Source organism: Populus euphratica, unplaced genomic scaffold (genome assembly GCF_000495115.2).
Source record: "Populus euphratica unplaced genomic scaffold, PopEup_1.0 scaffold194.1, whole genome shotgun sequence".
NCBI classification, from domain to species: Eukaryota; Viridiplantae; Streptophyta; class Magnoliopsida; order Malpighiales; family Salicaceae; genus Populus; species Populus euphratica.
Window position 1 is genome coordinate 391,305 of NW_011500072.1, and position 14,181 is coordinate 405,485.

At 29.3% G+C, this 14,181-nt stretch overlaps 1 protein-coding gene across 1 annotated transcript; it reads left to right on the forward strand.

Moving 5' to 3' along the window:
- The first annotated feature begins 11,906 nt into the window (after window positions 1-11,906).
- LOC105108527 (putative cyclin-D6-1) lies at window positions 11,907-13,875 on the forward strand. Its single transcript, XM_011002859.1, has 6 exons — window positions 11,907-12,334; window positions 12,420-12,506; window positions 12,601-12,696; window positions 12,800-13,004; window positions 13,090-13,220; window positions 13,362-13,875. Exons 1-6 carry the CDS (start codon window positions 12,158-12,160, stop codon window positions 13,581-13,583), a joined length of 918 nt encoding a protein of 305 aa, XP_011001161.1. The 5' UTR covers window positions 11,907-12,157; the 3' UTR covers window positions 13,584-13,875.
- Window positions 13,876-14,181: the final 306 nt, after the last annotated feature.

Here is a 14,181-nt window from a genome sequence, read left to right on the forward strand (position 1 = left end):
TTTTTAATTTCATCTCTTAAAATTTAATTTTTATATTAATTTTGGTCCTCGTTTTAATAATTATTATTTGCTTTTCCCTCATCATTTTTTATTGAAATTTTTTATTTATCAAATTTGGTTCTTATTCTTTTGATTGTTACTTATTTTATTTGAAATAATTTATGAAATGTTAATTATTATTATTTTAATTTCTTCATCTTTTATTTTTGTTTTAGATTTGATCTCTATTATCTTGATTATTATTTATTTTATTTGAGATGATTTATGAAATTATATTTTTTGTAATTTTATTCTCATTCAACTTTTTAATTTGTAAGATTTGTTTCTCATTATTTTAATAAATTTGAAAAAAATAAAATATTAATAAGTTATTTTCTAACTTATTTTTCATGACATAACCAAATACTAAAATATATTTTTCAATTTATTTTTTATTACATTACTAAATATTAAAAAATAATTTACTTTCTAAAAATAACTATATTCCAGTAAACAAACTTGCCTTGATAACTATAATTGAATTATTGTGTCTTGTAATTTGTATTTTTATTTTTATTTTTTTAGAGATGGCAGGATAGAGAAATGCATCTAAATTCAAAAGAGAATAATTGACAGCTGGGTTTAAACATAGTTTATGGGCTTCAATTATTGGGCATTGCAGTGGAGGGCAGTCCCTCTCGCACCAGACTATACGATTCTCCCATTTTAGGCAAGTGGAGGATATTTATCTTTTTTTTTGGAATATTCTTTCTCTCAATTTTATCATTTTACAAGTGAAAGTAACTGAGTTCCAGCCCCGGTGTTTTATTTTTTCGTGTCCAAGATCTTGACGACCATCATCAGATAAATTACAGCTAGCCTGAAAGATGAAAAGAAAAGATATAGCTAGATTCGGCCTGTTTAAAAATATAATATAATTATTTTTTAAAATATATTTTACTTAAAAATATATCAAAATATTTTTAAAAAAATTATCTGCATGTGCAAGGAGTTTCAGGCCATCTACTCGGTGAAAACCTCCACAAAATAATCATTATCCTGACCTGGGCAAGATAAATGCAACAAGTAAATTTTTTCTTCCTTCTCCTCAGCTCATGGAGGTGGTAATTATTAACACAACATGAATTTTATATATATATGTAGAGAGAGAGAGAGAGAGTTTTTATCACTCTTTGACGAAATCTAATATAAATTTTCTTTCACTTCTTTATTTTATTTGTCTTCCATGATCACCATAAAAATTCCCATTAAAGGTATAGTTAAATACAGAATCCTGGCAATTTGCATAAATCAAATTATAGAAGGAATATTTTTTTTTTAGATTAACGTGCTGTCCAGTACATGTTTTGACTAATTCCATGCGCCATGATGTTAATGATACTCAGTTGTCCAGAAATAATTCAAACTTGTAAATATTACAAAATAAATTCAAGACGTCTATAGTTGAGCTATCCCTCAAATTAAAAATGAAAATATTTGTAGCATGGTAAAGGTTTATAAGTTTTGGAATCAGGACTTTGGGCTGCCGATTATTAAATGAAAGCAGGCCAGTTCTGACCAAAAAAACCCTCTAACTCATGGTCTAGCAGCATGAGTGGGCTTACAACAAAATCCTTGCGTGAGAACAGAAGTCTTCAGGTTTTTGCCCCGATAGATCTCCAATAGAAGGCTTGTAGTTGCACAAACAGTTTTGGTCTATGAATATCGGCCCTCATCAGGAAAATTGGCTCCCTAATTATTCTCTCAATCAATGGAACCACTCAGCCACATGTGCAGATCCTCTTGTTCTTTCATTAGAAGGCCGGAAAGGCCTTGACCTACCCAATTGAAGATGGTTTAGAGGTGAGCCCCGGCTCCAACCATTTGGTTTAGATTCAATGAAGTTGAATCTTATTTTAAATTTCTAACCAAACCGAATCAAATAAAAAATTAAACCGGTCACCTCTGTTTTATTTATGTTATAACAAAACAAGTCCAAGTGGATAGAAAAAAAAAAGAAAGAAGAGAGGCTATTTCCATCAGAGCTTTGGTTTTTTTTTACAAAAAGTAAGATGCTTGATTTGTCAATGCTTTTTCCTTTATTTTGGCTCATTTAAGAGGTTAATCATTAAACTCTTAAATTACTATATCATCAAACATATCATTCCATTGTTTTTCTAAATTAAAATGAGATTTTTTAGCACAAGGTAGAGGTTAATTTATGCAACCCCACTCTCCCTAATCTCTCTTATTTCAGGTATGAATTGATTTGATTTTTGTAAAGTCCTGAAATTACTAGCTAGTCCAGTATTTCTCTTATCTATTCCTTTCAAATTTCATACACGAGCTTGAGGTGTGTTCATATGCAAAATCCAGCAAAAATTAAGCAAACGGTTCTCGCGCACAGCACAACATGCCATGCAAGACTAGCCAAAAGGTCATGAATATCTAATGGTGGTAATTCCATGATTTTGTCCCAAACAGAGACCAGATTAGGTGGGCTTTTCATTGACTGTCTAACACAAGAACTTAATAATGATGCTGCTATCTGCATGGGGTGAAGGGCGTGCAACCATGCACTCATACTCTCACATGAATGTCTCTACCATCTAAGCCTCACTAAGTTTCTCTATTCCCTTGGAAACAACAACACCAAAAATTCTAACCAACCATACTTTTCTCTAAAATCATGGCAAGTTATGAATACATTATAAAAACATAGTTGGGCTTAAAAATTAGAATATAAGAAAGATGCATATGGAGAGGGGGGAGGGAGCGCCTGAGGCACAGAAAAGTAAAAGCAAAAGTATATTGGTCTCCCAGTGAGTATAAAATGACGATTTTTACCAGCTTTAGGGCTTTCTCTTGCATCAATGAGCAGAAGAGAATCCATTGGGGTCGCAAAGTAGAAAGACACGTTATAAGAAATTAAAGTAATGAAAGAACAAATAAAAGGTAAGATGCAACAAAAGGTACATTCTCTAGGCTAAATTAAGGTGGGTCAAGATTAAATTAAGCTATCTTAGATTATTCTCTATCCCTATATATCTTCTTATGTCTTGCTCATCAAATCCTACTTTATTTGGTTCATAAATATATAGAAAATGACATGATATCTTTCATTTCTCAGTTGATTTACTTAATTTATTGTCGCATACCAACACCTAACGTTGCTAAATCACGTGGTGTCTGAGTAATTTTGTTATAGCATGGCCCTTTGATTATTGTTTCAATAATATCGATGATGTCATATTAGAGATTAAACTAAATTCCCTTTTGTATTAGCAAATTGATTATTAACATGAGGATGCTAATCCACATTTTCTGATTTTAAAGGTTTCATGATGTATAATGAATAGCTTAAGCTCTTAAATTAAAATATCAGAGAATGGTTAGCATGAACATCTATATCTTAGCCAGTAATTGTGAGGAAATTAACTTCACTTCTTTGGTATATATATATTTGACTCAATGGCTGAAATATGAATGATATGTAATCATTTATAGCAATTTTTATGATATTGAATCATCATTTATAACATTTTTTTTATGGTATGCAATCATTTAAATCACTAGAACTTTAGACATTAATTTCCCAATTGGACTTGAAAGTACAATTAATGATGGTAAAATGATATGGATATCATGAAAGAAATGAGATGATTTGAATATTAATTGAAATGATTTTAAGGTAAGGTCTTGATGATTATGAAAAAAAAAGGTGGGGGGGGGGGTAAGGTCTTGATGAAAAGAAGACCTTCACTTAGTCTTCCTGTCTTCAAAGCTACTAATGATTTGTTCACCTTTATTGCAATTGTAATTAAGATGATATGCTCTGCATGTCTTCAAGATGAACAGAAACTTTGTTCAAATGGTTTGACCATAGGCCTGAAGGCAATGATGATTGAAGAATACAATGATAAAAGAGGTCTGAAGGCAATGTCCACAAAGAGGAAATGGGAAAAAGGTGATTGTTGAGACTGTCTGATTATTACCTTCTTTTTTCAATACGTGGTTTATGTTTTCCTTCTTTTACAAACAAGATTTTCTGACATTTTCTTCTTCAAATCCCGTCTTAAATAAAATTCCTTGCAAATCCTACAATGATTGTCACAATTACTCAACATCTTATTCAACATCTAGGATTTCTGACAGCATCTTCTAAAAAACATCATGACTAAAGATTAAGTTGAAATTCTCTGATATTTGGTCTGATTTGGTTCGTATACGTACATTTGAGGAGAAAAAAAGATGCAAAGAGGCTATGCATTTCGACATTTCACAACCAATTTTGCTTAATTGTGTCTACTTCGATATTGAATTCCAATTTTGCTTTAAAGCAATTGCAAAACGTGGGGCATTCGAGTTAACAAGTGATGCAATGTTTCCCTACAATAATTTTGGTTAGTTCTTAAAGCGAACTGATTGTTCTTGCTTTCTAGGTATCATTCCTTCCGTGCATACATTAAAAAAAGATTAAGGTTGGACATCCCATATGTTTAATTCCTGGTTATTGATAATGGAATCTCTTGCAACACTAATAAATTGCCCTGTTCGTGCATGCAAATTATTGTACTAGAGGAGAGCTAGCTAGTATTACACTCTTGGAAGTGGCTCGATTGCAGTCCAAAAATGGAGCTAGCTAGTTGTGATATTTTTTTGTGAGTACTGACATGCACACACAATACAGTGGGGACTCTTGCCTGTGCAAATTGATGAATGAATGTCTTATTATTCAATGGAAAGGAATTATCACAAATATTTGGTTTAAGGGGTGCAGAATGTTAGCAACCAATAAGAACTATATCACATTTATGTGGTGGCTAGACTTGTTGTAAGATTTGTTGGTCCATACATTTCAAATCATTCAGGAATTTGATATGTGTTGTTACCATATCTATCACACATTGAATTTCTTCACAGGATCAATCGAAGAATAAATGCAGAATTTACGGATACAATGTCCTATCACTATTGATAGGGACTGGCTTGTGTGTGTATCATGGGATTGATGGAATATAATGAAGAATTAAAGTGAGGAAATTGCTATGAGGTGCTTGTTAATAAGAGCATCAGTCCAACTCTTTTCCCTTAATTTAATTTGTTTTGATTAGTAGAGAAGGCCGTGTAGCTCTCAAGTCTATATATTAAATAATTTATTTGCAATGTCATCTTCTGATTAATTTCAGACTAATGAGTTTTTGCTAATAGAAACCTAATATTTTACCTAAAAACATTACAAAATGGGATGTAGGGTATGTTAGAGATATTTGAATTGAGTGCAAGGATGATAAAATGAAGAAGGAAAAAAAGAAGAAAAAACACAATGAATAAGGCGTGACCTCTGTGCATGGGACCTCTCATTAAACACTAGGACATGAAACCAAGCTGTCTTCCTGCCATGACAAGGAAAGACCGTTAACTATATTTGTAAATCCACTAGATATAAGAATTCTGCAGTAAAATGTCTGAAAGTTTCTCTTGGAATGACCTATATGGTTGGTAGTGCAGTTGCAGGACATTCTATTTGTCTTATCTTCCACGAAAATGATATTTACGAATGGAGGTGTCCAGGACTGCTTCAACTTTGTTTACATTTGTCTTGTTTTCTGGAAGGTAACATTTAATGGTTTATGTCTTGCTATATCATTGCCAAACATATATATATATATCTTCAAATGACACAAAATAAAAATAAAAATATATATGGTAAGGTATGGAATTGATAAAGTTTCAAAATATCCAAGCAGTTTAAACATAAAGTTTATATATTAAATAATTGGTTCATTTTTTAGTACAAGTAATCTAATATATTGTTTTTAGTGGAAGTGTGGTTGATAATTGATGATATCTAGTAAGTCAATGTTATTAATAATTAATACTTACAAAAATATCTCTTTGTAAATTTAAAGACTTCCATACATTTAGTCGTTAAATTTGAGCTTATCATAATCATATTTATATATATATAGAGAGAGAGAGAGACCTTTTTTTAAAAAAAAATTGGTGAACTATATATTTTTGTTAAAAAAAAAATTGGTGAACTATATATTTTTGGTACTGTTAGAATTAGGCAATTTCTGTGACTGAGACGCTGCTGTAGTGGTAGGGTTCTGCAGATAAATATGTTCCCTGCAAAATGGTGTTGAGAAATTGCTCACAAAGGATCTTCACATGTCTACTTCATTTTTCTTTGAAGGAAAAGCAATTCTGAAGAAAAAACAAGGAAAGCTCGTACCAAGTTTGGCATTTATCACACACACGTGAGTGACATGCAGTGGTATGCTACACGGGGAGGACAATCTGATGGCCCAGTAACTTAATTAGCAAGAGAACTCACAGTATGATGGGTCTCTGTTTCATCCTTATCTAACACAAGGCTACTCACCTGACTCATTCCAATTACTCGCATGAGATTCTGTTATCACCATTGCCAAGTGAATGGTTAAGCTTCAGTCTTTGATGATGCTACAAATCTCAGTGTTGCTTCCTCTTGGTATGGTGCTGTTGCATTGGCTTGGCAATTCTGTTTGCAAGAACATTAATTTCCTCTATCTTATGCTTGATCACACTTCAAGTCCAATGAACTTCTGCCCAAGATAATGATTAATTATCAAGGTTAAACGCACGTTAGCGTTAAAATTAATTTAATTATGTATATATATAAAATGGAATGCGCTTTTATATGAGAGGAGGATAATATATGGCCATTACGCGGATGAGAAGGTAACGTACGGTTTGACTAAGCTACATAAGTCATGTGTCTATCCATTTTTCAGGAAGCAAATCTGTAAATCTTAATTAATATTAATTGAGTTAAATATTAGTATATGGATAGGGTTCAAACTTGGGTGGTGATCACTTGGGTTAGGTGCCGCAACATTTCTACACTTGAGAGTCTTAATTTAAAATAGCTTAATTAATAATTCGTTGAGATACTTAGCATTATTCTAATCCTAGAAGTTTCAGTTGGGATAATTTAAATTTATATTTTAAATATAATCAGTGCTATGAATATTTTAATGTACATTTAAATATATGTTGCAATCTATTGATTTACAGTTAATGTGATGGATAACAAATTTTGCCAAATAAAATAAAATAATAAAATAAAAACCTAGCTAGGATTGAATTTATTGAAAATAATACATATGTTACTGATTATATTCATCGTCTTCATACAACATTCCATAAAAATGCACCTTATTCTCATGAAAACTTAAATGTATAAATTACCTTATTCTCATGAAAATTATTTAAAATCTTATTTAATAATATAAATTTTTTAATTAAAATAATTTTTTAATATAATATTGAAGGAATACGTGTTTAAATTTTATTATTTTATTCTAACTAATTAGATTAATGAAATTAAGTATAAGATAATAATAAACCTATGCAAGTTTTAATTTTAACATCTTTATTTTAATAAATTAAATTAATAAAATTATGTATAAGATAATAATTAAATTGTACAAATTTTAAGTTTATTTAAGAGAATATATTAAAAAATAATATAAAATTATTCTTTAAATTTTATATAACAATTTAAATTCTTAAATTAAAATGGATATTAATTTAAAAAAAGAGTAAAAAAGTATTAAGCATCTCTTTTCACCCTAAAGGCATTTTGTGAAAGATGACTGATAAGGATACCCATCATGTGATCAGATCAACAAGTGCCTAGTAGTGCTAACTGTCCTTGTTATTGCTTTTTGTGCAAACATTTGCAGGGAAAAAATAAAACACTCAAAGAAAATGACATTTTATTGTTCTTCTTTTTATAAAATATTATTTATTATAATGATGTTTTATTTATTTATTTATTTAAATTTTTTAATTTTATCATTTAATATTATATTTATTAAAAATTAAATTTTATAATTTTTTTAATTTAATCATTTAATATTAAATTTATTAAAAATTAAATTTTATAATTTTTTTAATTTACATTTTATGTAGATATACATGTTAACTTAGTTATTTCAATTTTTTTTCTAATTTTCTTTTAATTTTACCTTTTAATATTTGAAAATATTTCATTGTTCCCTTCTAAAAAAATATTCACTACAATAAAGTTTTGTTTTTCCTTGTGGTTTTAATCTAAGGGTTTTTTTTTTCAATTATAGTTGCATCCTTCATTATTAGTTTTATTAATAATTAAATTTTATAATTTTTATAATTTACTTTTTCCATGGTTATCTTAGTCTCCTAATCTGAATTAAATTTAGTTTGATGAGTTAACTTGATTAATTTAAAAAAAAATTAACTGATTTTTTTTTAATATCATTTTTTAGCATTTGATTGATTGGAAATTAGACTATAATATTTATTTATTTTTATTTTTTTATGAGGTTATTCTCATCTCATGACTCGAGTTACGAGTTTGGTAAGCTAATCGAGATTGATTCGAGTGATTTTTTTTATTTTTTAATTAAATTTTCAATTTCAATTATATTTTTCAATATTAGGTTTATTGGGGGATTGAATTTCACAATTGTTCTCAATTTAATTTTTATAAGGTTATTTTAGTTTTATGATCTGGACTATAATTTGACGGGTTAACTCGTTTGACTCATTTTTATTTCTTTTTTTAATTGATTTTTTTTTATCAATTTCATCATTTGATATTAGTTTGATTGAGAATTTGATTGATGATTTATTTTGGTTTTCTTTTTATGATACTACCCTTCTCTCATGCCTCAGTCATGAGTTTTGCAGATTAACTAGAGTTGATTTAAGTTGTTTTTCTATATTTTTTAATTAATTTTTTTATTTTATCTTTTAACACTTAGTTGATTAGGAATTGAACTTAATAATTTATTTTAATTTACTTTATATTAGGTTATCTTGGTTTCATGACTCAGGATATGAGTTTGGTAGATTAACCAAATTGACTTGAGTGTTTTTTTTAATTGATTTTTGTTTTTCAATTTCATCCTTCAATATTGGATTTATTAAAAATTAAGTTTCATAATTTATTTGATTTATTTTTTATGAAGTTATTATAATCTCATGACTCAACATAGGGGTTGGCAAGTTAACCAGAGTAAACCCGAATCAATTCAATATGTCGTTGTTTCAGTATTTATGAAAAACAATTCATCTTAAATATTTATTTTAAATGAAATTATATTTTTACTAATTATTCAGGTTATCTTTAAACCTGTGAAGATGATTAGGTCATGTCGAGTCAATCTCTATATTATTTTAATTTTTTATACTAAAAAATATTAATAATTTTTAAATATTTTTTTATATTATAAAAAAATAAATTAATCTTACCTTTAATGTAGCACAAGTTAGTAAATATTAATTCTTTAATTGCTTTTCCTTTCTTTTTTCAGACATAATCATTAACCAAATATTTTTTTCAGGAATTACTTTTCAACAGACCTTCTTTACACCGGAAATTCTTTTATTTTTTGACTTTATTTAATTGGCAGTATTTATTCTGAATGTCTATCTACTGTAAAAACAAAAGAATTCAACAAATGTTACTGTTTTCTTTCCCCATAACAGAGAAAGCGAGGCGGGGACCAGTACCAGTATAAGCATAGTTATGTTGAACAACTTCTTATGTTGAACATTATAACTCTACGTAAAATAAAATAAAAAGAAAAAGTTTGAAGCTTAATCTCCATCAAATAAAAAAAAACTAACAAAAATATAATAAAAAACCTCAATTCGAGTCCATTTGAATCAAAATACAAAATCATTGATCCAATACTATCGTTTGAAAGTACATTGAATAAAATATAAAATTTAATTATCAGACAACTCAATATTAAAAAATAAAAATAAATAAATAATAAATAAAAATATGAGTCAACCTAAATTAGTTGCTAACCTCACAAACATGGGCTTATGATCGGGATAACCAAATTCTAATAAATCAAATATTGAATAATAAAATTAAAATAATTAAATTAAAAAATAAATAAATTCAACTCTCATTAATCTTTAAAAATAGTAATTTTGGTTATGAACCTGATACTAACTCATAGAAAACAAAATATAAAAAATAACAAAGCAAAACTCTAAAAAAAATTAGGAAATATTATCTTAAAAAAAAGAAAAAAAAAAGAAGCAAATCTCAAGGAACCTCCTAAACTTAATTTAATATCTAAAACTCGCAACTCTTGAAACCCTAGCTTTAGATTCAATTAAAAAGCTTAATTCTCAATCAATTTAATTTAAATCGATGAAATCATGAAAATAATATCAATTTAATAAACTTGTCATATCAAGAAAGGTAGCAATAAAAATAATAAAGAATAAATTTGATTAAAAAAAACTCAAAGATGATGAAATTATAAGAAAAAAATCTAAAAAAATAATACGAAACAAAATAAATAGCAATCAAGAAAATAAGGGTGAAATGTAAAAGATTAAAAAATAAAAAGGGTTAAAATTGTAAAATATTTTAAATTTTAAAGATTATTTAAAATAAAAAATTATAATAAAAAGAGTAGAGATCAAATGTAAAAATAAAAATTACAGGAGCTGATTTAAAATTTTAAATGAGCTAATTTGAAATTCAAAAAAGAAAAAGAAAAAATAATTGTCGACTTTAAACTAAAGATATATTTGGTATATATGCTGCCCCATAACAAAATAGGTGCTAAAATCTTCCATATACAGTAGGGGTGTTCATTTTCGGTTCGGTTCGGTTTTCATAAAAAAAAATAACCAAACCGGAAAAAAAAATTTGAAAAAAAAAAACCGAAACCGAACTGAAACCGGGTCAAACCGACCGGTTTCGGTTCAGTTCGGTTCGGTTTTTTAAGGGAAAAACCAGTTCAAATCGGTTTGGCTCGGTTTTTCCGGTTTGGCTCGGTTTTGGCTCGGTTTTTCCGGTTTTGCTCGATTTTGGCTTGGTTTTTTTCCAGTTTCGGTTCGGTTCGGTTCAGTTCGGTTTTTTGGTTATAAAATCGAAACCGAACCGAACCGGCTGATTTTTTCAAAATTTTAATCGGTTTAATTGGTTTTTTTTTTCGATTCGGTTTTTTCAATTTTTTTTTTCTGGTTTTCTTAATTTAATCGGTTTTTTTGAACACTTCTAATGTACAATCACGAAAAGTGATGTTTGTTGATAGAAAAGGCTTCAGCTACATTACTTATATTACTTGAAAGGCGCAATATGATAATATTAATTATATGATCAATTACAATGATACTATTAAGTACTATTCATATTAATAATCAAACTAATGTAAAAGGTTACCGTAGCACTTGTAAAAGAGTTATGTTAATTTTGAAAAAGAGTTATGTTAATTTTGTTTTCAAAGTAATAAAGTAATTTAATTTTTTTAAATAAAAAAATTATAATACTCATGATTGAAAGATATGAGTTTTGCAATGCATAATTAAATTAATAATTTTATTATACAAAAAGAAAATTGCTAACCTAATCCAGTAAAAATTATTAAAGACAATAGTGCACTGATAAAAATACCATCTCCTCTTTAATGTCTAGATTAAAGTTTTTTTTTAGGTTAGTGGCATTTTTGTCAAATCACTATTTCATTGGTTTGTTCTAGAGCTACGTGAAGACCTCGTTTTTTATAAAAAAATTTAATTTAACGTGTCTTGATAAATTCATATAAAAAAATTGTTATTCAAAACCTACTCTGGATCATATTTTAATTTGGATAGAAAAATAAATTTATCTAATTAATTTGGTAAATTAAGAGGGTTTACATAGATATAGATTTCTAGGTTAACATCAACAATTTTTTTTTTCTTTTCAAAAAAACAAGACAACGTTGCTTTAATAAAAAAATATAATTAATTTAAATTTACATGATGCTTTAAGTTAATCTAATAACTTAATAACCCAAACATTTTTTAACTTAATAACCCAAACATTTTTTAAGGTCCAACCGAACCCAATCTTGCAACTCTGCATATAAAGTAATGGAAACTGAGAAGTGAAGCTGAAGACTAAAATATTGTTTTTCTTCTTCTTCTCCTCCTCCTCCTTCTTCTTCCGTTTTTAAGCACAGAAAGCGAAGCTTCTCTTTCCATCATTATTACTATTCACCTTCTTTGCCTCACTTTTCTCACACTCCCTCGCTGCTCTTCTCGCCTCTGTTTCTTTCTCATTTCTTATAAAAACACATTTTCATACAAATACGAACACACTTTCACAGAGACTCGAAACAAAAGTTGAAAAATGGAGTTTGATCTTGAGAACACTATGACAAGCTTGGAAGAACAACAATTTGATACAGTCCCAAATCTCTTTGCCTCTGAATCTGATCACATGCCTTCAAGAAATCTCCTACACTGCTTGAAAACCTCTGGTTTCTATGTCTCCTTTCGTCAAGAAGCCATTTCTCTCATTTTACAGGTAAAAACATAACACTAATGACTGTAACTTACTTTTATGGATCTTGTGTTTTGTGTTGTAATAATGTTGTCTTAGCTTTTGACAGGCACAATATTCTTGCAACCATGACGCCTTCATACCTTACCTTGCTGTTAATTACATGGATCGATTCATTTCCAAACAAGAAATTCCGGTATGCAGTCGAGCTAGCTAAAATATACAAAATGTCTTTTGCTGTTTTGTTAAAATCCTTGGTTTATTCTTGCTGAATTCTTGGTTCTTTGAAGCAAGGGAAGCCATGGATTATTAGACTTCTAGTAATCTCTTGCCTTTCTCTAGCTGCAAAGATGAAGAACGCCCACTTCTCAGTCTCTGATTTTCAGGTAACAAACCATCGCATCTCCACATTTATTATTAGTTGGAAAAATGTAACACAAAGTTGGCCGTGGAAACTTATGTGCATAGCTTGTTTAAGCAATGAAACAGGGAGAGGAAGCTGGTTTCATCTTTGACACACAAACCATTAATCGCATGGAACTTCTCATTCTTGATGCCTTGAATTGGAGAATGAGATCGATTACACCTTTCTCCTTTGTGCATTTCTTTATTTCTGTACTTGAACTCAAAGATCCATCAACCTCACAACCTCTCAAAGACAGAGCTACAGAGATTATTTTTAAGGCTCAAAATGGTAACTCATTGCACTCACAAACTTTTGTGCAATTACTTTTAGCTTCATCCTTCTTATAGAGCTTAACCCTACGTTTTTGTTGCAGAAATCAAGTTTCTAGAGTTCAAGCCATCTATTGTTGCAGCATCAGCCCTTCTTGTAGCATCCAATGAACTACTCCCATTGCAATTCCCTTTGTTCAAGTGCTCATTCTCCTCCTGTGCATTTGTAAATAAAGTAAGCAAGAAATAAATAAGCAAGAAATAAACCAACACCCCACTTATTATTATTATTATTATGTTTTAGGTTGTATATCTATATATTTATATCCTCTGCTCAGAATTGGTGATAATTAATTAATGACTAATCATGGTTTAGGAGAAGCTGTTGAGCTGCTTTAATGCAGTGCAAGAAATGGTGGAGATGGAATGGTACGAGTCAATGTTGGATACAATGTCATGCACAAGAACCCCATTGAGCGTGCTAGATAGGCTTTGTACAAAATCAGAAAGTGAGACCACTAGCACCACCAGCATCACCAATGGCAGTACAGTGCCCGAGATCAAGCGGCGAAGATTGAATGGCCACAGCAGCAAGTGATGGCAATATTTTGTTTCAGTTTTTCTTAGTTCTGATAATATTGGGACTCTGTAATCGGTCCATATCTCTTAGCATCATCAATGTCGCCATCACAACAGAAACCCCCCCCCCCCCCAAAAAAAAAAAAAAAGCCAAAAGAAAAGAAAGAGCTATGTTTTCAAGCAAAGAAACTCATTGCTATCTCAGTTGGTTGTGTCAAAAAAAAAAAAAAAGGAAAAAATTATTGCTCCTGCTTGCAATATTGAGACCATCTTCTCAAAAAATAAAAATAAAAATAAAAATCATTTGGTTTTATGGGATCTTTGTGATGTACTGAGAAGGGTATTGGAATGGGACCACGAATTAAGGACAAGCTCACAAGACCACTTTGAATGTTACTTCTAGTTCTGTTTGTGCTTATTGTTTATGGGGTGGAGTTTTGCTGTGTCCCTCGCATGGTGGCAGAGACAGAGAGAGAGAGAGAGAGGTATATTTATCAAGATAATGTATTGTTACTTGAAAACTGCAAGAAATGAAGTGCATTTTTTGGGTCAACGCATAGGAGAATATTAAATCATGTAAGAAAGAAAAGAAAAAAGTCAGTAAAGAATTTTTAGGG